The 27,998-nt window shown below is 40.7% G+C and overlaps 1 protein-coding gene across 1 annotated transcript; it reads right to left on the bottom strand.

The window, feature by feature from the left end:
- Positions 1-80: 80 nt before the first annotated feature.
- On the bottom strand, positions 81-27,998 carry WDFY1 (WD repeat and FYVE domain containing 1). Its single transcript, XM_056358430.1, has 12 exons — positions 27,772-27,998; positions 19,776-19,843; positions 18,036-18,109; positions 16,769-16,823; positions 15,274-15,424; positions 12,488-12,600; positions 9,736-9,862; positions 8,013-8,118; positions 5,741-5,842; positions 4,831-4,961; positions 3,672-3,780; positions 81-2,975 (listed from the first exon to the last, which is right to left on the bottom strand). Exons 1-12 carry the CDS (start codon positions 27,906-27,908, stop codon positions 2,916-2,918), a joined length of 1,233 nt encoding a protein of 410 aa, XP_056214405.1. The 5' UTR covers positions 27,909-27,998; the 3' UTR covers positions 81-2,915.

Below are 27,998 nucleotides of genomic sequence, written 5' to 3'. Positions count from 1 at the left end.
ATATATATATATATATATATATATGTATACTGGGGTTCTGCACTCACAGAAGAAAAAATGGATCATCCGAATAGACTAAGTGAATATCAAGAAATATTTTATTGTACATGTAATCAAAGTTTAAAAAACAGACAAGAAGGAGCAAGGGACAGACTTATCTAGCATCTCTTAACTATGCAGGGTACAGAAATACAACTAGTAAAGAATCTGCACATATTAGTACCCTTTGCTCCCCTTCCCTGCCCCAGTGGAGGTTATACAAGCCAGACTAGTAATGCTTCAAATCAAGCCTTCTCAGTAATTGCACACTTGACTGACATAGTTGATGTTCAGTTTCACGACAGAGTATGTGCCTTCAAAATAGTTGTTTATAAACCAAATCGCTATCTCTTCAGTGGTTTGTAAGCATTACTCATTCAACACCAGGAGTATACTTAAATGACGAATGATTTAGCAGCCATAATTGTCTTGTTATATCTGAACCGACACTATCTTTAAGTATATCAATTATAGAAAATAGATTCCTTAGGTTTAATAATATGTAGTAGAGAATATATTATCGAGTGGCAAAACCGTAATGTAAAGAAGCAGAGGAAGTATTCACAGGGAAGGGGCGGGAGCTGCATGCTCAGCAGGGGGCATGTTGACTAACCAGAACTAAAAAAGCTGAAGCTCAGGAGTGCCGACTGCAAGGGAGTTACACCTCAGTATCATTGGTGTAAGTTTCAGAACGTCTGGTTTGAAAAATATGCTATTCACCCCACATCTACATCAATCTCCCAGCTTAACTCGTTACCCTAGATCCTCCTTACCTACCACAGTATGACCTTAAACAGTTCTAGCAATGTAACTCATGATCTCCCTTACATGCTGTGAGGAAGAAGGCTTCCATTCTCTTCCAGAGCCAGACAACAAGTAGTCTGTAAGTGAACGCAGAGCATTATCAGGGCTTATTCACCCCTTTAACCACTTGGTTCCCCTCCTAATTTACAAGGTCTTCAGAGCAGAATGCCGAAACTTTTTTTCCAGTACAAGCTCATCTTCTCTCAATAGCTTAGAAATAAGCCTTCACAAAACCTCTAAACTATATAGCATGTATCAAGGGATGAATCACATCAGTGTGACAAGTGCTAAATCCCAAACTGAAGGCAAGACAAGTTTTCCCCCCAAAAAGAGGGGTTATTCTTCAGTGGCCCAACAAGCCTAGCAAATTAAAAGACTCTTTGCAAAACTTCCAGAAAAGGCCCATGGACAGGCAGACAAAGCCAGATCCAAAATAACAGCAACTAACATTTTCTGGATTCTAATGCCCTTTGGAGACTATCAGCTTTTTGGCTTAAAACGGGAGTGAATCATTATGTATTAACGATACCATGATCTTCATCTATTCATCTGTTTCAGCCTAGAGCATGGTCCAATGCAGATTATTAGTGTCAAGTTACACACCTATGACTTGAATTCACTAACACTCATAGCACCACTTGATTGTTGCTGTAAATAAAGACAGTCTAGCCTCTAAGTCCTTTGCCAGAAAGAGACTATTACCTTTGAGAGTTGTGCAACACCAGCTATTCTGGCCCAGCTGACCTACCCACATTTTTTATCCTCACACATATGCATCGGTTTTCAGAAAAATCTTAACAGCTTCAAGCTTAAACTCTGTGACATATTACCTTAGCTTTCCGAGTTTCAACGTAAGTTCTCCTTACAGTGTTCAAATATAGGAGAATCACACAACTGACAGTCCAATTTATTGACAATCTCACTAGCTATGTCTTGTACGTGCCAACTGCACAGTCATAAAAGCCTCCCTGTTCTTCTCCATACTTCTCAGCTTTGAAACAGGAAAGGATCAATATAGATATCTCATCTCAGGATTAGCAGACCTAGGTGCAGGGAAAAAAGCAGCTGATCTGTACCTCAGTAATTATTGCTCAGTATTTATCTATTTAAGCAACATCAAGGCAGTATTTGAATTTATGCTGCACTTCAGCAGATGCAGATTCCCTACCATTTAAGAAACATCAGCCTTTCCACAGCAAACAGGTCTCTAAAATTTAGCTGGCCATTTTTTCTTAGCCATTACATTTAACAAGGCAGATCTGCTTAGCTTCCCATTCTAACAGCATTACAGAGTTGTCAAAGTATATGGCTCATATCTACAGCCTCTCTTTAGAGTAGCTGGGCTGCACATCTTTGTAAGAACAACAGAAGTTTATTAGCTATGCTAAAACACTACTTAAAGACCCTAGAATTGTTCAAAGACTCACCAGCTACCTAAACAGTTGTCCCACAAAAGCGATTCCACTAATAACTGGACTTGAAGACAAACACTACAAGAAAGCCAGTAAAGGAAATCTTGTGTGATCAAAGGTCCCCTTACTATCTCATCTGAAAGAAGCTACCTGCTGCTCTGAAGTATCTCCTCCTTCCACAGGAATAACCAACGTATCTTTTGGAGGCAGTTTAGACAGTGACTGCTGAAAAGTATTTCTACAGAACTGCTTTTAAGGAAGAGAGAATAAGTTATTTTACTATTTGCACAAATTGAATTTACTACACTCATTTTACTCTGGTAACGTTTTAGCTACAAGGTATCTGTACAAGATATATCAGCAGAGATAGCACATTGTTAACACTACATATGTAAACCGAGGTCCTTTCATCAAGGTGTCATATTGCAGGTAAGCCATTTTACGTTAGTCCAAGAGCCTGCGGAACTGCACTTCCGCACCAAGGAGAGTCCTGGTGAGCCCAACAGAAAAGCCGTGCTCTACAAAGGTGACTGTCCATCCTGGAACAGCAGCAGGAGAAGAATCAAGCAACCAGTGTTTGCGGTAATATTCTTACGAAGGATCCCATTCATTTGGTGCATATTGCTGTACATAAGGTGCATAAACCTGTCACGTATGAGATCAGCGTGAAGAGAAGCCAGTTGCAAGGCTGCAACCAACTACTGGCGTCATGTCCCAGATCTGGAAGAAAATATTGTGGAGAATTATATAGCATTATTATAAGACCTAAAAGGTATTTCTGCAAGAGGACAGAAGCAAACATGAAGAGCTTCCTGGGCACAAGATAACAAATCCTGTTTAAACTATACTTGAGGAAGATGTCATAAAGAGTTATACCAGCCTTACAACCCAAAAGCCAAACTTAGGGCTTTTAGCATTTCTGTATTTTAGAAAATGCTATGCAGTTTGTTATAAACATGCTTACAGAAAAGCAGGGACAGACTGGAACAGTCTCAGTTCTGGCAAGCAAGGCAGATGTACAGCTTAAGTACAGCAAGATTCTACATCAGTCTGATTTCCACATCACAGGGCTTTTAGTGGCAATGCTCCAAGAACCAGAAAGCTCAGTGTGAAGGAAGCCTGCACATTTCATCATGTCTGTGTCCTTAAGGCCACTGGCATATCCTCCTTCTGCTGATGCCTGCTTTGTTTGTCCAGAGGACACCAACAGTAACTAGTCCTGACATCTAGACCCCATGCAGTGGAGTTACAGTTCATTTCCTCATTCAGCTGCAGGAAGACAGTCTGCAACAAATACGATTCCTGCTGCCCACAACAAGTTAGCTTTGTAGCAATAGTTGTCAGAAAGAAAAAAGTACAAAAAAGCATTAGCTCTCCATTAAATATCTCAAATGCAGGAAAGAGGCACTTGAATACCTTCACAATCCGGTCACTCCCACAGGTCACCATTAGCCCTCTGGAGATGTCCATGGACATGTGTGAAATGTTGTGTTTTCCTTCATGAAAGGTTGCCAAGGAAGTGCGGCTGTACAAGAACAATTCAATTGAAAGGCAGCCATCAGATGAAGCTTGATGGCATCATTATAGCAGCACAAAATAAACTTACAAGAAAACTAAATTGCTCAGTACCAATAAATCAGTCCTGAGAACTGCAGTGCCACATAAAAGTGGACAGAATTAAATCAGCAAGTCACGCTAACCCATTGCTTGTGCAGTTATACTGTCACATTTCTTGGCCTTCTGCAGGCTGACTGTTAATAAAACTAGAGCAGAAGTGGGAAATTGCATTAGTAAATAATTCTACTCTTGGGTTATAAACTCAAACTCAGCCACATTTTTTCCTGCTCATTACAGTGAGTCAACTAGGGCACAGCACCTCCCTTTCAAAAAAAAAAAACGCAAACCCCAAACAAACCAAAAATCCCACCAACAAAAACAAACCACAAAACATATAAAAAACACCACCAACCATCTCAAAAATTCGCATCAAATTACTTTGATCCTTGAACATCCCAGTGTCCAAGGGGGTGAAAAGACAGTGAACAGTGAAGTGCTGTTCACATCAAGATAAAAAGGGGGTTCCTTCATTGCTAAGAAGAGTTTAAAGAGACAGCAAATTATGTTTAACCCAATTTCCTTGCATGAGGAAAATAATATTGGGCTGTGAATACTCCTGTAGAAACAATTTTCAGTAAGTGTACATGAATTAATACATATACATCCTGGCAGTTGTGACGCATTGTCAGGCATCCATTCAGCAATTTTAAGTGCAATCGATAGCCTTTTCCTAAACAGAAATATTGAGAAAAGTATGTTTCAACTCTAGATCTGGGCTCATGGGAAAGAAGAAATAAAGTGGATAAAAAAGTTGTAATCCACTTATGATCCAAATCAGCTTGCAAAGCCAGCTGAGGGATCTCTCTCATTGCAGTGCTTTGAGTGCCCAAGGAAAGGGTAGCCTATTATCAGAGTCAGCTTGGCATGTTTGTGTAGCATTGTGCGTGGATGTGGAGCAAGCACAAGTGTTTCTGCACCTCAGCAGTGTTACTTGAATTTATTACTCCTTAATACTCACTCTTCATCCTTGATTGACTCAAAACAGGAATCACAGACACGGACCTGGAACTCAAATCCCATGATTGGGTAACTTGACCGTTTGGTACTGCACTTGCCACACACTGCTTGCCCACATTTTCTGCAATGATGCTTCATGGAGAAAACAAAAAAAAACAAACAAGAAAATCACTATATTGTGCCACTTGAGCACCTTAACCAGTGTTCACTGAACAACGGCAACAAAGCTTCTGTTTTGCAACCTCATAGGAAGCAACCTGTTAGGAAGAGAATTCTGTTACTTCAACCAAGGACCAAGGACTCTGGAGTTCTGAATACTCATCTTGGCTATTAATGGGTTTACCTCCATATTCTCCCTGCCCATCCTCTTCTCCTTGCAAGCTCCTTCTGGGAGCAGGGGAAAAAAAGAGGGCTGAACAAGCAACCAAGGAAATAACAGTCTAAAAAAGCCAGAAACAGATGAGTGTCTCGGTGCCTCTGTCCAGTCCCTCCAAAAAGCAAGCTGTCACATTCTAGCCCAGTGAGAGCAGGGCTATCACCGTTTCACTGAACTGAGAACCCTACAATATGCTATGCTGCAATTTGCTCAGTTACAGGACACTGTGTGCCACTTCACACAGCACTTAAGGATTAGCTGTCCACAGCTCCAGTGCATAGAAATATTCAGAGAAATCCAACAGAGCACTCCCAGCACAGCCTGCTTTGCCCCTATGATAGAAGTTTGATGCAACACTTTCTGTAGAATTTGGAAATTTCTTAGCACTGACTGGAAGCTGTGACCTCTCAATAAACCCTCACTTCAAAGCAGCAAAAATACCAACAGTTTAAAAGATCTAACAGCTTTAGTGGTTTCTGTTTGCATTTTGCTTAAGTGTTGAAGCACAGCTAAGCACTCAAACCAGCAATCTCACCTGTCTCAACCCTAATGTCTTTGTGTCCCACATCTGCTTTATATTCCAGAAGAAAGGTTGCTCACACTTCTGACAGGAATCGCTTTCTAGCCATTGAGGAGCCTACAAAAGAGCAAGAGATGTAAGCAATCAGAATTATTTCTCCTCATGCAACAGCCAAGGAAGTTGGTTTTACCAACCCAAAGTAAAGTTTTACTTGGAACAATGCCCTGTCTCAGCTCTGGACATTACAATAGATCGCCGAGTGTACAGTACATAGGAAGTTTAGTACAAAAAACCCCCAAACCCAGGACTACAGTTATTTATTACCTACATGCCTCCTACACCTTTTAAGCCCACAGAAGTACGTTACGTTACTGCCTTAATAAGAAAACTAATTCAAACATCTAAGTTATTAAACTGGCTGCAGGCATTCAAAGATTGCTGCTCTGGTTGCCTAGGTGATTTTTAAGAGCTAGTGTAATCCAAATTGTAGAAGCTATGAGGCAGTCATCCCATCTAAGGGGGGGGGGGGGGGGGGGGGGGTGGGTGTCCAGAAGTAAATATCTTTTCTGCTTCCCTAGGATTGCAGTTTGAAATAATTAAGAACTCATCTGCATTTTCCATCCTGCCCACATCTTCATTAAGCAACTCTTCTCCCACCCACGTATTTTTCCTGCCATAAATGGACTAGGCCAAGTGAAAACAGTTAGAACCTTCACACATTTCAACACTCATATACACTTTAACTGAGCATCCCTGTAGGGGATAGAAAGAAAGGCACAATGCTTTTAGTACATAGACTTGTATAAAGCTGTATAGAACATACATGTTCTAATTCATCTGATGGGGGAGTCTCCCTGAAACTGGACAGGAGGAAAGCTGGAACAACAAAGAAACTTTTTTCCTCAATTCACTTATATCCATAGCTTATAGTAATAAAACAATCATCTCACCATGAGTATTTATTAATACCAGATGTCCAGTTCCTACATCTTCATGTAGCATTTCTGAGAAGACAATCCCCTTTCTGGCTCCCTCTAACAGAAAAACGGGGTATCTTCCTATTATTCTCATCTTAATTTCAGCACTAGATAGGAGATAAAAACCTGCCAACACTACCAGTGCTATTACCCACACACAGCTGGATCTGCCCAACATCAACAGTACAGCTGTCAGTAGAGTCGCTATTCCTTCTAATCAAAAAAGTCAGTCTTCTAATCTTACATACGTATTTAAAGATACCCCATAACACAACTTGCTAGCTAATGCTTCAGAGGCACTATGTTCATCATTCTTCAAACATTTAGTTTCTTTGCTTTTGGATTGGGCTTGATCATGTTTTTCCAACGAGCTCTGAGACATCATGGCTGTTCTAAATTAACCATATTATTTTAATTGTGTTAAAACTGTCTACTATTTAGAAGATCCCTTAATTATTGCACGCAGATCAAGAAGAGAAATGGCTACATCTTGTTTTCCCAATTGTATTATAAGCCAATTCCTTGCAACTACGAAGTTTCATAATATCACAGAAGTTTTGAGGAGACCATGATGCTGAAAACATCAGGAGCATCACATACAGCACTCTGTATGCTTAAGGTGACAGCTCAACACATGTCAGAAAACAGTTCTTAATCCTGACACTTGCATTTAACAAAAAGCAACAGGGCAAGGAAGACCGAGCCTTAAATACCGCTTTATGGGGGCAACCAAAACTCCTATAACTATGGTTTAACCAAAGACTGTAGTAACATACATCTTCTCAGCTCCTATCATGGATATGAACTGATGCAGAAAGAATCTACCTGGCAGGCTCAGTCGCTGTGTACTGAGGTCTTAAAAAAAAAAAAACAAAAAGAAAAAAAAAAGTGTTACCTGGGGACTGAATCTCTACATTCTGAACTGCATCTCAAAAACAGCATCTCACTACTTTACTTGCTTCGATACAAGTTGAGAACTTATCCCAAGACTGTTGAAGCACAGTCCATTGGTTTCTTTACGGCAAAAGTTTGCCTGCTTTAAAGTGTCCAGCAGCAAGGTCTGTAGCCATTCCAGCGAGCGCGTCTCACTGAGATAAGATTCTAAGCACTCCCAAGTCTGTCCTGCACTTCCCCTGACCTGGGAATCCACCTACTACAATGCAGTATGGACAGCCACTAGAACAGAGCAGGTTTTGATAATATCAGCCTTAAAGTTTCAGGCAACATGAGGACAACTGACTAAGCAAAGGCACATCAGCCTCTGAAAGGGGGGATGGAATAAAAGTCTTTGACCTAGGACACGATCTTACCTCTTCTCGACTGATATCCATGTTCCAAACAGCAATTCCCCCATCAGCTGAACAAGATACCAGCTGCCGTGTCAGTTGGATGTAACAGATAGCCTGCACCTTATCACTGCAGACAAAATAGACATTATTTACCCACAGGTATCTAAATTAAGCTTAATTTCCCAGCAAACCCCAATTTATCCTTGCAAAGCTACCTAGGAAAGCCAAAACTGATTTCCAAACACTTTGCTAAGACTAGTAAGTAGAGCTATGAAAATGAATGAACAGGTACCGTCACCTAAGCAGTACCCTAGCATCAGGATGTTGCTTAGAACAGTTCTTACAGGCTTGACCAGAATACCAGAGGTATAGTTCCACGTTAGTATTTATTGGCAGTAAGCATTGACAGTGAGCTGAGTGTCAACTGGCTCAGCATGCGCGCCAATACTTGTCTGTGTTGGCAAGGGGAGCCAGTTATCAAAACAAGAGACAACTGGAAAAATAGAGAGAAATAATTTGTTTCAATATACAGCTAGGAAGCAGACGGAACTTCCATTTTTTCTAACAAATTACAATAAGTGAGTCTATAGCTGCAAAGCAAAGCATGCATACACCGATAATACAAATTAATCCTAAATAAAATAATAGAAAAACAAAAGTCTACCCTAAGCAACTAAACAAAGGATCTCAACATTACTAGATTGCTTTGCAACATCTAAGCTGAATTAAAAAAGCCATTCTGCTTCTCAGAGGAACTTACTTTCCCATTCAGTATGAAGTTTGATGCTAAGTGTGATGTCTGAAGAGAAACTAACACTGTTACAAGTCTTCACCAGGACACATGATGCAGCAGTAAAAGCAGTATAAAGTCCTCCAGTCATTGACTTCAGTTACTTTTTTGTAACAAGTATTCTATTATTAGTTCTTTAGCCATAAAACTAAATCCTCAAGATTTAACAAGAGTTCTAGGGCTAAGGCTATCAGTTGATCAAAGATGGATGAAGGCATCTATGAAATTAGACAAGAGGAGAATGCACTATACAAATACATTTTTAAACATAAACAAGATCTCTACTACCACTGCATTTCTAAGTAGAATATATCTTGAGTGGTGAATGTGAACTGCCTGTCATACTGAATAAAGGCCCTGGATTTAAAAATGGCAGCTAGTGTTGTGTCTCCGTAAAAATAAAGAGTTGATTAAATACAGGCAACTACCTACCTAATCCACAGAACAGTGGAGATGTGACATACAGGGAAGTCAAGAGACCTCCCTGTAATTTGGCCAATCAGTTTATCACCTCGCTGATCAAGACAGAGAACATGAACATACTAAAGCTTATTCTACATGGGCACACAAACATGCTTGTATGTCAAGTTTCTAGCCCCACACTCACAGGCAACTCAGTGAAGGATATGCAATACAGAAGCATGTAACTTCTACATAAAGTCCAAGTAAGACGAGTTAGGATTTTTACACACCTCTTTCTATAACCTACTTCTATGTTATGTTGTTATTACCCATGTTTAGAAGTATCAAACATGAGCAAAAAAAAAAAAGGACTTATCAGTAATGCTTTCCTAGTACTGATTATCCTTCTTCCACCTCAAAGGCCTCAGAGTTCTGCAAAAAGTTATCTTCCCTGTTATTCACAGATTCAAATATCTTGCCATGCTACTTAGTCCTCCTCGGACTCTGTGTTCATTACAGAACATGTAGGAAAAATAAGACACCATTACGTACTGATGTCCCTGGAGAAGCAGTGTTCGTCCCTTCCTTCCACCAATATCCCACATGATAATGCTGTGATCAGAGGCACCTGAGAAGAGCAGTCGTTGAACAGGATCCCACCACAGGGAAGTAATACTTCCTAGGAAAGAACATTCTGCAGTTAGACCTAAGGGAGCCACTCCCCAACACAATGATGCTCTTCTGGGTCACTAAAGTGAAACCTGAGGTATGCCCTTACTACAGTAACAGATATTGAAAGCCTTAAGGCAAAGGACAGCATGCAACAGCAAGATACAGTCCTGCTAGAGAGGCAAAGAGCATTTGACAACAGAACAAAACACCCCCAAGATGAAAGTTAGATGCAAAGCATAAGCCAGAAAGTTTGATTACCAGCTTGCTGCCCCTTGTAAACTGGTAGTTTGTTTTAAGAGTCAGCAGGCTGCTCTGCGAGCTTCGGAAGATGAAAAGTATTAAAACTTGCCAAGCAGAGACTAATATCTACAATACAGTAAGGTGCTTGGTCAGTGGTTGCAGGACAGCATGCAGTGTTCACAGGTAAACCAACTCCCTTACATGACCATTTACAACCTTAAAATAGTTGGAATAAGAAACAAAGTGACAGTTTCATTGCTATTAGCAAATCTGGCCACTACATACTAAATTACAAAATGAGATTTCAGAAGGCCCAACCTGGCTGTGCACCTCATTAGTCTGACATAAAAAGAAATTAGTCATCTGACAGCAGCAGTCTTATACTAAGCCCATATGCATGATAATGTAGACAGGATACTAAATAAGTAAATTTGTCACTCATGCCACCTATAGTTTTGAAGTTGCAGGGATGTTTTATTCCTTTACAGACATCCTTCCCGTTAAAGCATCATTCCATTGCTCAGTTGTCATCAAAAGCCTTGTTATTCTGAAAGCAAGATGAATGGTAATTACAGCCTAAATTAGTCCTCTCCAGCTCTCTGGAGCACGAGATTTTTCTTGCCTCCTTTAGGGCTACACTGTTTTCAGACTGACCCATTTGGGAATAGTTGTCTCAGAGAACAGTGAGCATCTGTGCCATAAAAGGCAGTTTGAGTATTAACTCAGCCTACACACAGTAGGCTGTTAAACATGGAGAATTCTGGAAACTGGCTTGTTGAAGGGCAAGCTCTAAAACCATTCAAACTGCAAAGCAAACACTGCTTGCTTATGAAGTCACAGTAAGGCAAGAGCTAGAAAGGAAACAAGATGAAGTCAGACTTCTGAAGTCTGGCAAAGAGCACACAGAGAAGAACTAGATGTTATTTAAATTTAGTTACCAGGCCTTGAGAATATTACACAAATACTGTGGAGGAAAAAAGGTTACACATAATCTGTTTTGCTTTTAAAAAAAAGCCAAAAAGCAAACAAGATGAAATAGCTACTATTACACCAATTGAAGAAAAACCTGTTTCTGCCCCTCAAATGTAATCATCTTTTGTACTAGATCAATTCTTGTTTTGAGGATCACAGTTCCCTTAGTGAACTGATATATAAGCCAAAGTTGTCTGCTATGTAGACAGCACTGCTGAAGTTAGTACCTGGACACCCACCACAACTTAATAGAGAGAATACACGCTCTATGTAGTGGCACATCAAGACATACTGCTTTCAGACTAACAACAGTATCTATCAAGGAGTTGCACTTGAACACAGACTAGGAAAAGGAGTCCCTAGGGCCAAGAAAATTATTTTGCTCTTAACTGAAACAATATGAAATTCTGCTTGAAAGCAGAAGAGGCATTTATCATTTGAAAATCTCAACCAGCTTCCCACATTCAAAACCTGCTTTGTCATTTTACAGTCATCTGTAAATCAGGAGTCTACCCAGCTTTAACAAAGTCTACTCTATACTTACAGCTATTAAACAAGACAGCCTTTTCCAGTGGGGCTGAGACTCATGACCCAGTAATTTACCCTCTACCCAAATACTAACTAGTCAGCTGATGTGAAAGTTGCCAGTACCACATGGGAAGAGGCATTAAGTCTTGTTTATTTCTCTCAGTATATTATTAAATTACACATTCTCCTCTGATTTGCATTCTTGCCTTACTCATTACAGCAGAGAGTGGCTCCATATCATGTCACAGACTATTTGGTTCTTTGTTCGACGTAAGGATTTCAACTATACTACACAGCGTGAGACATTTGTCTTTGGCTAGACAGTTTTGATTCTAAAATGCTCTCTAGATTTCTTGCTTATAGCTTAGTTTCAGCTAAACATAGGAAACTGAACTAATGTCTCATAAAGACTGATCAGAACAGTGAAGTCCACATTGGAAAGAATTAAGTGTTTTTTTTAGAATCCAGACTGGGGGCTGCTAAAGCTGCTTTAGGAATTATTATAGTACTACAAGGCCTCCAGACCAAAAAAAATATAATATATTCTTGTCCTTTCTTTTCAATGTTAAGGAAACAAAAGTTTTTAAAGGTGGCCATCTAGTGGATAACTTGTGTTAATTGAATGTGTAAGTTTACCTTGTATTTTTATTATAGATGAAAAATATTGTCAGTATTTATAAGGTTAAGATTTCCCCTCAGCAAGTATGTGTCTGTTCTTTAAGAGACAGTCATATGTACAGCTTTGAACAGGTTTTGATAACTACTGCCCTGCACTAGTAGTTTATCCAGTATCTATCCTTAAGGGGTAGATCCTCAACTGAACGTCTCATTGCAATTTACAAAGAGGTACTGTAGTACGGGTCAAGTGGAATTAAGATGAAGAATTACTTACCTTCATGTCCTTTGAGTGTTGTGATAAGTGAGCATGTATTCTGCTCAAGCTTCAAGAGAGTGATCTGTCCAGAATAATCACCAACAAAGGCATGCCGAGTTTCATGATCATATCTGAACACCAGTCAAGGAGAAGCCTCATTTGCTCATAAGAGTATTTTATGGGACTGAAACAGACAGCACAGCTGTTAGCAATATACTAAATAAACTGGAATGGAACATTTTAATAGGCCAGACAAATACTTATGTAACTACTTCTAAAGGGGTTGGAGACCATAATTAAACGTTTTTCATTCCTCTCTTCTCCCCACACTTCCCTACATGTGCAGGTAACACAGTATGGAAAATAAATATGAAAAGTTTTAGAAAGCCACTGGAGAAGCCAGGAGATAACACATCCCCTAGTTTAAGGCAAGCCAAGTAGATTTAGACCATCTCTAGCAGAAATTTACAGAATACTCTCATGATCTTCTACAAGAGATGCCAGAATTCCTCAAGCTACTTCTTGCAGTGCAGAGCTACCGTTAGGAGCACCTCACTGGACATTGGGTGGCATTCAGTCCTACCTAGTATGTCCTCCTATAAACTTAGTTTTCTAGCATGTTATACTAGTCGATGCTGCCAGAATAGGAAAACTAAGACACAAGGACGTTAACCCACCACAGCTAGTTTACCTTACAGTGGAAGTACACTCCCAACATTGTAGCTACTGAGAAGGTGAGACCATCTAGTTTCTGTTCTCCGCACTTTCAAATTTACTGATGTGGGTCCTTAAACACAGTATTGAAGACTGAACTGTATTTCAGAAAGGGTTCTGTCGTTTAACACTGACATACAAGCCACACCACATCCTAACATGGGATCTACTAACAAGGTGCCATGTTTGGCAAAAGTATTATACATCGTAACCATGTTCTGATACTCAGTTTTTGTCACTGTAACTACTGTCTCCAGAAACTAAAGCACAGCAAACTGGATGGAACTAGACCATTTGCTGCCTTTGGAAGACCTTTGCTATTCAGGATGTAAACAAGAGCTACAAAAACCCTATACAGTTGACACCAAATAACCCAAGAGTTGTGTATAAACTTACCTGTCCTCCTGGAGCCACACAAACACACAAGCAGCAGCCAGCAAAGCAGCCTACTCTGTGCAACAGAAAAGACTAACTTTAAAAAGTCAGTGTACCAAAGAGCCCACCACCACAAGTGAAAAAGCAGAGGTTTTGTCATCTGATGACATTCTGAAATCTCTTAAGCCTTCAGAATAGAGATAAACATTTCACTTTCAACAAATCCACTAAGTCCCTGAACATGTGATCCTTTCTACATCTTGGAAATTCAGGCTAGCTTTATCCCCACTAATCCAGTAGAGAAAAGGCACTCTGATGTGTTTTTTAGAAGCTTACACAGAGGATCATTAACAACTAACTCCTAAGGAACCTCCTGACAGGGAGACCAAGCACCTAGTACACACACCAGAAAGTTAATTCTTCCAAACACAAGTCCAAAGGCAGGATCAATTACAGTGCATTTTAAAATATCATGCTGTTCATTGGAAATTTATCTTGACAGAAAAGATGATATTCTTTTCTCCATTTTCATAATAAACTGTTCCGTTATTTGCAATAGCGTTAGCTATAGAACCCACTGCATTCAAATAGTGAGGCTCAGAGGCACCAGACTGTTCTGTGAGGTAGTCTCCTAAAACACACACACCCCCCAGTATTAACGCAGTTCTGTGCTGCATGCAGCCGAGGTGAGCTGTACATGAAATATTTTCTGGGACACCATCACCCTGAACACTAAAACAAGGACAGCAAAAAAAGAGTGTAAGTACAACAATACTAATCTGTCAGCTCTTCAGTCAGCAAGGCAGTGTCTGCAAAAATAGGAGACCTCAGAAGGCTACACACGCTGCCAACAACCAAGCAGTTTGCTTTCCTCCTGGTTTCTTAGTACTGCACAGGTATATAGCGATTCTTAGAGAGGTATTTTTTTCAAGAGACGCAGCTGACCTCTTTCACCTTTTGAATTACGCCACTTCTACAACATTACTGCCATTAATCCTCATACACCAACCAGTACTTCCAATTACTGTCTAGCCACACCTAAACTGTCACCATTAAAAAGTGCCAAAAAACAGTTTTAGAATTTAAAGTATTAACTCAGGCTCAGAAGTTTTGATATATGAACTACATTTTAAGCTACTGGATTTGTAAGTTTTTTACAAAGGGTAAAGAATGCCCGGAAGTACTCACAGCTGAATAGACAACCAGAGTTCTTAAGCTACAAATGCTGCAATTAAAAGCAATGTGCAGGAAAGCAAATTGCACAGACAAATTACTACTAGTAATGAATAAAGGTACAGTGTACCCTGTAGCTTAAAGATACAAAAGGTTAACATGAGTAAAGGCAGAAAAATTAAAGCAATCCAAAGGGGGTTTATGATGTTTTATGCATTTGAGTCCTTCTAGAGCACACTGGTATCTGTTGAACAAAGTGACTTGCCTAGGAAGTTTACAGGCCAGGATGTAGGTACAGTTATTAGTCACTTCCACAAGATCCCACAGACAAACATCTCAACATTTGGAACTAATACACACTGCAATTTCTGTAATTCAAGGTCACAACATCCCCTGACAGAAATAATGGTATTAAATATCTAATCAGAATAAAGGTTTGCAGACTTGCAAGAGATTTCACTATTAAAGGAGGGAACAAATGGAGCTAAAGGAACAAAGTACTCCTTTGGTTTCAGGGCAGCAATCATTTTTCAAAAGGATACTGTAGACACGAAGCCCAAGAGGTGAAGTAATGTCTCCCCAGCATACTCCCACTCCTGGTGCACATCCAGCTGATACACTTGTCATGGCCAGTGCTGATAACCCACTCTGATGCCAGGCAGAAAGTAATAGCAGACACTCGATTCTGATGGGCTGTGGGAAGAAAAAGTTTCTGGCTAGTTTTTCCTAAAAATCAAAGTGATGTGTTCGCATGTTCTAATTCAGAGAGACATAGGTTGAAGATGGTACCTAAGCAGTGCCCTAGGGAGATGTTCTTACCATCATACTATACTCGCCTCTAGGCTGAATTAAAAGGCTGGCATTGTTCTGTGTAGTATTTGCCTTCTGAATAGCTTAAGTGAACTGATCATGTCAGTCTGCTAATTTAACCCTTTATCCCAGAGAAAGAAGTTGAGTTCAGCCCAGATACTGGTGATGCCGTGGTTAAGGGGCAGACAAATCCTCAGCTTTCTCTAGTTAGGCCAGTACTTCTGGGAAGTAATGTAATGCATCTAAAAACCTTAACTTTCATCTTTAAGTGCCTCTTTTCCTGATGCCTGGGGAGCTATCCTCAGATGCATGCTTTTAAGCACCTGACAGTGTATCTAGTCCATGCCATTTAAACTGCTACCTATGACAGCAACCAAATCCCACAGAGATTTGTTTAGGATGCTGCCACTAAGCAAAAAATTACATAAGCATTAGAAAGAAGTCCCCCCTTTCCCCCAAGATGCAAGTATTTCCCTGGACTGAGTTGTCAAGTCATCTTCCTTAGGATAAAGGCAGGGCTTGCTGCTTTAGGAACAAGGTCTTTTTCTCCTACGTAAGAACATTGCTTCTATCAGTGTCAGGGAGTCACAAGACAAACCGCACTTTGTTTCACTACATAATCTGCAGTCTTCATGAGCCTCCTTCAGGCCTTTTACATTAATATTCCAATTTCAACCAGCAATCAAGTTTTGTATTTCTTTTAAGGATGTGCAGACAAATGCTGAAATTAGCATCTCCATAGATATTAGAACAATGCCTATTCCCCATGTACCAAAAAAATAAGACCTTTTCCATCCCTATTGCTCTCCTAAGTTGACAGAGAAGGCAAGGACTGTTATCTTCAGCTAGAAGTAACCAAGCCCAGTGATTACAGAAGGTAAGGATGGAAACTGCAAATACCAAAATGTAGAAAGCTCTTACCCTCACGCAGTATAACTACTCCACTTGAAGAGCAAAATCTGAACCACTAGTTCTGGCTCATTACACTCACAGGCTAATGATGTACTGAACTTAATGATAATGACTGCAACTCAGATGACTGAGGATTACTCAGTAACTGAACATTTATCTTAAGGCAGTTATTCCTAACTAAGTGACAGCTAGAAGGTCAGTCAGATTTAAAGCATATTTGGACTTGATTAGTCTGTGACAGTGTCCAGTTTCCCAAGCATTTTAGATGCCTCCCCTTCACACAAATGTTAGTGTAGTCACTGGTCAACAGTTTACCTGGATAGGTCTTCACAAAGTTCATCTTATTAAAGTCCTCTGAAATATGAAACTCCTAAAAGCAAAGCAGAATCATTAGAAAAGATACCACACTGACATAAGCAATATTGATACAAAAAAAAAGAGAGCAGTAACCTCACAGAACAAAATTTGCTTAGCAGCAACATATCTCATGAAAAACTAGCATTTTCAGAGACTGAAGTGTAGCACACTGACACACCAACTGTAAATTAAGGTTAATAGTGAACTACATTTTCAACAGGGAGCATTCTTTCAGAAAAGAGTTTGCTGAATGGAGATTATAGGAAGAGGTAAGGTCTCGCTGTCCCCAGCAGGAATAAGTAACACTGTATCTCGCAGTTAAATTCAAGTATCTGAGTTTTCATAATAGACAGATTTAAGCGAGAGTATTCTCTATTTGATCCATTAGGCTTAGTGAAATTTTAAAAGTCTTATCTTACAATTTCAAGTAGTTATCACTAGAAACATTATTCTATGTAGTACTGCATACACTATTCACAGGAGTTATCAGTAGAATCACTATTTATGACACTGATGCAGTACCCCAGCTCAGTTATAGGTCAGTTATTATTTTGACCTTATTTTCATAAAGAAAGGAAACCATTAAAGCATCTGGGAGAATCACAAGATTCCCCTCCTTTGCCAAGAAAAGAGGGGAAGAATACAGACCCCTTTCTGTTCTGCCATATATATCTGCTCTCTTGCTGTAATTGCTCACCCTCTCCCAGAGTACAGAGAGACAGAAGGAAGACTTCCCAGAAGGAAAAGAAACCAACCCTGCCTCTTGTAATTTTAGAGCTAGCGTTGAAATTTCCACATCATAAAAAGATCTACATCAAGAAAATCCAGAGACACTTGCATGGCAAGACACAGGCTGATCCATACTTCTGGCCAGATGCAAGCCAGCTGCAGCTCACAACCCGTTAGTGCACCACCACAGCACTCTGCCCAGCTTAATGTACTCAAAATTATTCCTTGACAAAGTGTCATTGTTTGGGTCCACTGCTACACTAATGGCGCAGTGACTTCTTGAGGTTAGCTGGCTCCCACCTGGCCAGAAGAACCCTTGTTTATTTGCAGTCCTCCCATGTACATCTCAGATGAACTGCCAAGAAGTTCAGCCATTTAGTAGTAGCTGCATTCCAAAAAGGGAAAGAAAAATTATCAGCTGCCAGCAACACCTGGTGCTCACGGAAAATCTAGACAATTCTAATCTACATTCTGAAGAAAAGTCACAGCAACTTACCATGATAGCTCCATTATCCTGGCCTACAAATATTCGTCTGCTGTCATGATGATAAGCCATAGCTGAACACGGTGCTGTCAAAAAAAGCAAGTGCATTAGAGTTACTGGAATACAGGTATCAGGATACACAGAACTTTTGTTAAAACCAATTCTTTCATACAGGAAAAAAGCTGTTTAAGTAGCTTGATAGAAATTAGTCTGCAGAGATAATGTCCCTTGGTAAGACAGTTAAATTCCCATATGTGAACTGAAGAAAGGTACACTACTACAGTAACTCAGATATACTACTAGGCACCATATGCAAACACCATTTCCTGCCACAAGGTGCAACTTGGTAAAAGGAATTCCACACAGGATGAAAGCCTAACCAGCAGCAACAGCATGTGCAGATGGTTACACGGAAGAACTTGAGTTCACTAAAATTATCTCAAATAGAGTCCCGAGTTGTATACCAGAACAATATTCCAATTCTTTACATTTGAGGACTGTATCATTAGAGAGTAAAGCGCTAGACAGAAATAAGTAATTGCATGCCAACTTCATATGGAATCATGTTTCAATATCTGCAGCTTTAAGGAGACTCATGTTTTTGAGATTACATACAATTTATTTCAGCAGAAAACCTCTAAAGACCTACTTCACTTTTTGAAATTAAGAGCTAAAATAAACGTGAAAAACAACAACAACAAAATTACAATAGTGTCCTAATGAAAATTTTGCAAAAAAAATTCACTGAAGAGTGGCCCCACTAAACTTCCAAATTACAAGGATGAAGATACAGTGTTCTAAACCTCCTTCTCCAAGACCATCAGAAAATGTGGCCTTGAAGGTGGTTTTAGAAATTCAAACCCAGACAGGACAGTCTGGAATATTACAGTGGTCATATTACATCAGGACAAGTCCATCCCTTGGAACTACCTAAAGGCACACTTGATTTCGTATAAACCTTTATAGAGCAGTCTAAATAGTCTATTCAGAAAATTGATAAATTGAGCAAGTGTTGTAATTTAGACCAACTACTGAAGAAAAAAAAAAAAAAGATTACAGTTGGCATTTCTGATCTAGATCCTAGGCTACTCAGCCTGCAGCTGAAAAGACACAGAACATCAAGGAGTCCAATTCTTCGATCTTCATTTAACATTTGTATGTAAGTTTCTGCAGAAATTGACATTCCAAAGACTATCTTTTGTTTGTGTGATGGTTTGTTTTGTCATTGTATTACCTCTTTTTGTACATGGCATGTGTCTAGGTTAAAGAAGTTACAGCAAAGCACCCAGGCCGAGTGGTGTTTCAAAATCAAAAAAAGCACACTGACACTCAAGATCTACCCAATACTGAAGCTGCTACTCAGTATTGTTTTCTTAATAATATAAATGTAGGGGGAAAAATGCACACCTTAGAAAGCTGAGAATATTCTTCTGTCTTAATTTTCAGCTTGTGGTTTGAAAAACTAACTTTTTTGGCAGGCAAGTTATTTGCCAGCATTTGAGGCACCTACAGCTGCAGATCCACACAGTGATTTACCTGGTGAAGGATCTGGTTCTGACAGAACACTGCCTTAGATCTTATGCACTGTGCAATTAAAGTCTGAGCTAAAGTTGCTGCAAAATTGCCAAATTCAAGATCATCGAGTGAATCCAGCACTTGAGGAAATGGGAAGGAGTCAGCCCCACACAGAGCACAGGTACAAAACTCATGCTGTGCTTGGACATCACTTACCATCTCCAGCACTGTACTTACATGACATGGTGTGATAGATGCTGGGCCAGTATTGTCCGCTGTCTCTCTTCAGCCATACTCGTATTGTTCTGTGTTGTGGGAAGAGTGATGAGAAGACAGTTGTAAGCACACCATCAGAACCAGTTCATTACTTATATACCAGCTCCAATCCTCTCAGCTTTTGTGCTACTCAAACGTAATAGAGAAACAACATAATAAAAATAGTAGTACTCCAATGCTACTAACATAACAAGAATAATGGTACTAAGAGTAGCTACCCTTTGATTCTGAACAGTTTTCTTCAAATCTATTTATACAAGTTCCATTAAACATGAAATGGAAATACTATTTCAGCTCACCTCAGACATTGCTACATATTGCATCCCTTTAATTCTTTCTCCTTGGTTCTGGCTGATTTAAGTCGAATTCAAGTTGCAGGAACTTTCCAGCTGTGTCAGAGGAAGCCACAGCTTGCTTTATAGTAGATTAAGTTTAAAAAAAGAATTCCAAATCACTCCTTATGGAAGCCTGAACTCCTGAATTTTTACAGCTCCTCTGCGCAACTCATCCTTCAGCAAGCCAGATGCTGAATATTAGTAACAGAAGCACTTCATTCTCCAGACCAGCATATTACTGACATCTCCATCCCCAAATATTGATGTATGGATCCATGGAGAACCTCATATCTAGTTCAGCACTATTCCCTCTAATCCACACTTCTACTCCCTCATGTACAAACACAAAGGACAATCAATGTTAGTAGTACTGTTGCTTTGCACTGCTCCTCTGGCCTAAATACCAACAGAATTGATTAGCCCGTCAAATGGAAATGGAAAGAAGCTGACAAGACTACCTGGACTGCATTCTAAGGCTCTTTATAAAATTGTTTTTAGTTTGCAACCTTCCAAATCAAGCGTTGGAAGGAAAGGAAAAATGGTCTTGAGAACATTTAGCATTGTAACACTCCCATGACTGTCAAATCCTGGGAGGAGGGATGTAAGAGAATCAGCAAGGGAGTGGAAAGTTATCGTCAGTTAAAAACATTCCTACAATAGGCATACTTGAAGGGAATCTACATCAAGAAGTTAAGAGAACACATAGACACAGTAGGTAGCGTTAAGGTTATTTTAAGCCTACTTGAAACTTCCTCTCCAAACCATTGTTTGACTTCTTGTCACTGTTTAAATCCAACTTCCTCCTTCCTTAAATGGAAACCTAAATGATCTGTAAATCCATGTACCTGGCAACACTGTCAAGAGATTTCATTGAGATGAGTTGTTCTATTTTAAAAAAAAAAAAAAAAACCAACAAAACCAAACACACCTCAATGCATCTGATATTTAGCATTTTTTAGAAAAAAACTAGGGGATAGATTTGCTAAACATCATACAAAATTGCCACTAAGAGTTCAATAAAAAGAGTACAGGAGGGGACTAGTATCTTGCATCAGAACTAGAACTCTGCAGGTTGAAGAAATATAGGTAGCATTTTCATTTTGTAATCCATTTAAGGGCTTTTCTTTAAAGGACCACACAAAGATGACAACACCCACCCTTAATGTACTCCTTTCCTTTTCTAAAACTTGACATCAATATAGCTGAGTACACACTGCCTCAAAACGATGATTTTCAGGTTTTGAATCAAACCACTCTTCCACCAGTTCCGTGACAAATGCACATTACTCCAGTCCATTAAACAGGTTGCATTAAGACTGTCTCTTAAAAGCTATCACTTCCTCTTTACAAGAATTGACACCTTGCCTCACCGTCAAAAAGTTAACACTTTCAGAAGAGCAGTTATTTCTTGGTAACATGAGAAAATGAAAAAAAGCCACAATGCTGTGAAGTCATTTTCATGATGCAAAAGCATGGGTTAGCACCTATGCATTTTTAGCAGCTGTTTAATCTGCTTTTTAAAACTGCTCCATCATACTCAAACTGTTCTAAACGTCTCAGACGGTAGCTTCTACCTTTACAAATCTCTTTCACTTCTAACCAAAATCATGGAATTATATATATATATATATATATTTTTATATGAAGACTAGGAGTTGCTATAGTGATTGAGATGCATTGCTGATTTTCCCAAAGTAGACATTGTTTCCCCTCAGTATTCTGGTCAACTATACTGAATTAGGAATTCATATAAGGAAGCAAGGATTTGCTTTTTCTAAGCAAATTATTTCCTGGAAGTATGATTTCTACACTGATCATCAACAATACAGTCCCTCAATAAAGTTGAGCGTCTAGGCAAACAGCTGCAAGAGTTAGCAAAATTAACTTCTGAAAGCTTCTTATTTTGGTTTAAGCAAGATTTAGACTTTGCTAGCCTCACGCTGCCAAAGATAAGCTGTGAGACAGCTTTATATCTAATTATACAAAGCTCTGAGCAAAATTTGAAAAGAGACGTTTCATAGTAGTCAGCAAATAACCTGTGCCAAAATACCACTTCTACTTTTCTCTCCTGTAAACCTGTTGTTGTACTGTATCTACTTTTGTTAGGACCAAATAATTTATGGAATACCGTTTCTAGCTTAAAGGACTAGAGAAGTCCTCCACTAATGCCACTTCCACATTCTCCTACCATGAAAATGTTTTATTACGTAAACCACCGTATCAATCCTAGAGTTTTCCACATTCTTCTCAAAACTTGGTCTTTACTTAATGAAGAAGCCTGTGCTCAGTACCTAAGTGCTAGGTACCACTCATCTTTCCTCAAGCATTCCCTATTAAGGGCCTAGAAAGATACAGGTTTGTTTGACAGCAGTCTCAGTAAGGATGTAAAAATGTTGAAACTCATTAAGGAGCACCCAGAGCTAGACACATCCACTTTCAATCACTGTAGACTCAGACATCTGAGAGTAGCAAGAGGAATTTAAACAAGATTAAAGAAGACCTCCAAACTTCCCTAACTGAGTATTGAACCAAAAGTTGCTTTCAGCTGGAAAGCATACATATTTATAGAAGAGTAATTTGAAAGGGGTTTTTTGGCTGTTTTCTTGGTTTTTGGGGTTTGGTTTTTTTAAAATATAATATAAAGAAACAATGCATACAAAAGTAATCTTTAAGCAATACTGAGTGTGGCCTTACCAATTACTAAGGATTTCCCTTGTTCTCAGTTGCTGTTTCTTTCACAGAGTTAAGCACCGAACAGTGCTGGAGAAAAAATTTGGGGTTTGAGAGCAGAGAAAAATCCTTCAGCATTCCAACAGTATTTGTGCTCATACCACATAAACTGCCCTCTAAAAGCCAAATGCTCGCATGGCAGGGAGAAAGAACTGATGAAATACGAACAGGCAAATCCAAATGTGTTACAATACAAGCACTGCTGCAAGTACTACATGGCTACACCAGCCTGTTCCAAGAACTGCATCTTCCCAACACCTTCAAACCACAAACAATTGCTTTCCTATCTGAAATCAGTCACTAACTTGTTTTCCTAGCAAGAGCAGAAGACTGGATTTTTCTGGTAGTCAAAATAAAGCAGAAGTATTCAGATTGCTATTGACAGTGTTCCCAAAACAGCATTAGGAATCTGGTTTTTAATTACAGTGTGATACAAGTTCAAGGACATCACTTGCAGTTGGATGCTTTTTATCAAATTTAGCCTCACTAAAACATTAATTTTGACCAATATTTAAAGTTCCATAACCAAAAAAACCCCTAATACCACAACTGTTCTGTGATCAGCAGCAGCAGTTCCAACACAATAGCAGCTGCTGATGGTTACAGAACAGCAGCATTCAGATGTGCTAGTGACTCTACAGATCCTGTTAGCCTGTGGTAAATACTGTACTTTAACCTTGCATTTACGGTCTTGTACACTAGCTTATTATCCCTCAGCATTCCCAGCTGCAGCTGGCAAACACTTCTCTTGCTTTAGTTATTTGTCTGCTGACAACAAAGATAATAAGGCTATGTCCAGAGATTTTACTGTATCACAGACCTGTCCAGCCCACACTGGCCTATCTCAGCTCTGAGAAAACACGAGCAAGCCTCAAGCAGACTGATCCAACTCACAGCTGGTACCTGAGCTAGCTGCCCAGGCTGAGAGACACACTGAAACAATTCCAAACATTGTCTTGGAGCCAGGGTCAGGCAAGAGGCTCATAAGGACACTGAGTTAATCATCCTTTCTAGGTAAATTCTGAGAAAGCTTCACAGATGGAAATTATCCTGTGAAAAAGTCTGATTGGGAAAATTAACTACTGCACTCCTGCGGGTATTCTTGCTGCCTATTTTGGCTTCAAAACTTTAAATAAAAAAGAGCTAGATTTTTATTTGCATTCACGTATTTGCTATGTCATCTTTTGTACCCTCAAGGAAAAAAGTTACCATTACTTCTCATTGTAGAAAACATAATTTAAACCAGAAAGAACTACAACCCCTCTAAGAGAAGGATAATCTACAACATTTCTGCAGAACGTTTGTGCACCAATGTTTTCCTCACTCAACTTATAAACACATGCCTCTGACTGGTTTTTATGAAACACTTGACAGCCTTAGCTGTATTAAGACATAATCAAAAATACTTCAGCCCTACTCTTTTGGTGTGCATAACAGCTCTTTCACTTCTTGAACTCTGTACTTTGCTTGCTGCTAGCAGCATAATCAGTTACGCAGTATTAACACCTACACGCCGTTTTTAGTGAACAAACAGGACCGCAGTAAGTTTGATAACACATTAAACTGGAGGTGAAGGATACATAAGTAGGCTCTGATGTGCTGTAGGAGGTATCCCAGATTAGAGACAATACAGCACACCAGTTTCTGAAAGTTTCAGGATCTAAATAAACTCTCATAGTAAGATCGGCACCACAAATTTAGCCTTGAGTCCAAAGCTTCTCTTAGAAATTTACACACACCAAAGGTAGGCAACAGCTTTGGCTCTCCTTGCACAGGTCTGTATCTGGTATCAAAATCTGCAGAGATGAAGATGCAGCTGCATCCTTGGCTCTTACCAACAAGAATGCAGACTGCTACCTTCAGCATTAGATCTTTAAGCTTAAAGGCTGGCGTCGTCTGCTATAGGCAAGCCTCTGCCATGAAAGTCTGTTCAGGTTTAACTCGGATATGAACTTGTAAAAATTGCTTCTCCCTCTTCTGTCCCTCAGGAAGCGCACCAAAACAAACTAAACACAAACATATTAACACTTAGCCCACACTGGCACCCAAAACACCAACTTCATCCTGTACAGGACTAAGATACCAGAACCACCACACATAAAAGTGGAATAAAAAGGAAGCTGCTCAGTCTCCTCCAAAACCTGTTACCCAACATGTACTACAGAAAATCATTTCCACAGGAAGAGAAGAGACAACCAAGTCTGTCTTGCAATCAAAGCCAGAAAACATACCTAACACATCCAAGCGTCACCACTTGCTGCAAGCTAGGTACAATTGCTGCCATGGGTCAACAAGGAGTAGTATGTACTACTGCTTCAAAGGGTCAACATTCAAATCCTGCTGCTTTTACATAGGCATTACTACAGCGAAGGAAGCTGTTAACCTCTTTACCAGGGAGAAAATTGCATTTTAACTCTAAAGAAGCCATACTAAGTGGCAAAACGAAGCTCTGAAGAGGCAGGTGCTGTTCTGTGAAGTCACAGAACAGTTTCCCTCTGTTGCCCACCTTCCAGTGCACACATTGCACAGTATGATATCATGCAGTCTAAGAGCATGAAAATATTTAATACATCGATATCTAATTGTATAGTTTGAGAAGCACATATACCTTTTATCCTCTGATCCCGCTAACACTCTGCTGAATGCTTCCAGCACCCAGAACTCCAGCATTCTGGAAGCTTGGGAAAGATATCTGTCACATTCTATAGAAGCTGATGGATAATCCTAACACTAATATTAATGCACTTAAGAGCACCTCTTAGATGGCCTGTTACAATAAGCACCCAATCTGATGGCTGAAAAAAATATTTTTGAGGAAGAGGAGTCTGACTCAAAGTACTTCAGAAAAATATTTTCAAATAGCCTTTAAACAACACAGGGAAATCTTTGCCTTTATAGTTACCCCAAATTTACAGCATTTGTACTTCAGGCATTTAGAAATCAGTGATTAGTTTTTACTCCAGTTCCAATAATTGATAGCTCACCTAAGACTTAAGTGTGCTAATCTTTGGGGGTGGTGGGGTGGGGAGGTGGAATCTGATTAGCCATTTTAAAGTAGTACATAATTAAGTCTTCCCCTTCCAAATTCAACTACTTCTGCCTGATCTCTAAAGAGTTCAACTGGCACTTGAAAACAATTCTTGGAATGCCAATGAAAAATACATTCTTACCACCTCTCCAGTGGAAGTAAAGATAAGACTAGCACTTCCTGAATTCTCAGAAGTGCTGGTAATCAGCACCAGTAAGTGCAGCTATGGCTTCACATTTTTTAGTAACAGATTTATGTTGCCACGTCACCGCGAAGTATGACAAGTTTGTCAGTGTTTCTACCTGGTCTGCATAACAGCACCATGACATGTCCTATACAAATTTTGTCACTTTAAATGCCAGCTAATGAAAAACTAACAGTATCTGGTAAACTTCACTTAAACCAGGACAAGTTTACATCCTTTGCACTTAATCTGTCCCCCTCCCAAATCCTGAATGCCTTGGCTAAGACTATGCTTATGAAATTAGCATGTGGCATTGCTAGCTGGTCTGTTTGCTCTTTTTGACCTAAAAATAAACACCAGAAAACCTCGTTTACCCGTTCAGGTAACACCATAGCTCTACTTATTTTCAGCACTCATACTCCCACAAGGTCAGGCTTTTCAGATAAGATTTAATGCAAAAATGAACGCAAATTCAGTTTTAAAAGTTATACATTATAACAGTAAAATTATCCCTCCACCAAGCTACATCTCAAAGAAGGCACTTTCGTACTTTAACATGCTTCTTTCAAACACTGCCACAGTTCTGGACAGGAGCTCTTAAGAAGCATCTCCTACCCCTCTTCATATTTAAAAGTCACTTTCCACATAGCACAGGGGAAATCCCAGCTCTCACCACTCCATTGTAGACCCCTCACCTCTCTCCTAGCCAGCAACCCTCTGTGCTACTTGCTTCCTTATTTTCACTTCTGTTTCGTCTGAGTAACTGCTTAATGACATTACCAGCTTTTGTGACAGATGTTTCACATGCTGTGTGCACCAGTGCCAAGGATCAGGATTAGACTCTGAAGACATTTTCCCTTCCTGACAGAAACCACTGTCCTCAGCAGCTCATCACCACCTCTCCCCTCAGATCTGCCAACTCACTCCCTGAGCTGTTTCAGCCAGAACGAAACAGGCTGAAGACCTTCAAACTGAGCCATCAGGATGGGCTTGTTTTGACTGAAGCAGCTCGGGGAGCCTCAACCCTCCTGACAGACCGGGGAGCAGCAACGTACCTACAAGTGATTCACCCAGCTGAAGACTGAGTAAAACGTATTCCTACGTTTTTCGTTCTGCTCATAACCGTTGTAGAACCCTTTCACACACACCAGTTGTACTTTTCCAGCTAGTTCGGAGGGGCCGGGACGCAGGCACGAAGCACAGCAGCTTTTTCCCACCAGGAGCGGAACGCTGCCGGCCCCCATAGCCGCCGGTCGGCCAATGCCGTTTCCCTCCCTCGAACTGCAGCTTCAGTCATTTCCTTATGGCTCCAGGCTAAGAGTCGTGGCTGCGTGCCGCCGGGCAAAGTTACAGGCTAAAAAGCGATTTCCCCCCCGCACCCCACCCCAGTGCCCCGCTTCCCCGGCTCAGCCAGCTCCCGCCGGCCGCCACCTTCCGCGGGGGCCGCGCCGCCGCTGCGCCTCGCTCGGGGGGCTGCGGGACCGGGGGGCTCAGCCCCAGCCCCACACGGAGCGCAGACCTCCGAGGGAGAGGAGGGGGACCCGCCCCGCCGCCGAGGGGCCGGCCCTGCCCGCCCGCCCCCGCCGCCCCGGCCTAGCCCCTCGCCGAGCGGGCCCTGAGGGGCCTCACCGCCCCGCGAGGCGCCTCGGCGGGCCGGGCCGGGCCGCGGCCGCCGCTTACCTGTCCTCGCTGGCCGTGATGACCCCGTCCTCCTTGGGGATGAGGAGCGCGGCGCTCACCACGTCCTGGTGCCCCTCGACCTTGCTGAGGAGGACGGGCCGGCTGCTCTGCGGCCGCGAGTGGATCTCGGCCGCCATGTTGCCGCGGGACCGGCCCGGCGCCCATCAGCTGACGGCGCGGGGAAAGCCCGGCGGCCGCCGTAACGCTGCGTGTAGCGGCGCCGCCCC

Source organism: Falco biarmicus, chromosome 13 (genome assembly GCF_023638135.1).
Source record: "Falco biarmicus isolate bFalBia1 chromosome 13, bFalBia1.pri, whole genome shotgun sequence".
Taxonomy (NCBI): domain Eukaryota; kingdom Metazoa; phylum Chordata; class Aves; order Falconiformes; family Falconidae; genus Falco; species Falco biarmicus.
Note: the sequence above shows the minus strand (reverse complement) of the source record. Positions and strands in the feature narration are given on the sequence as shown.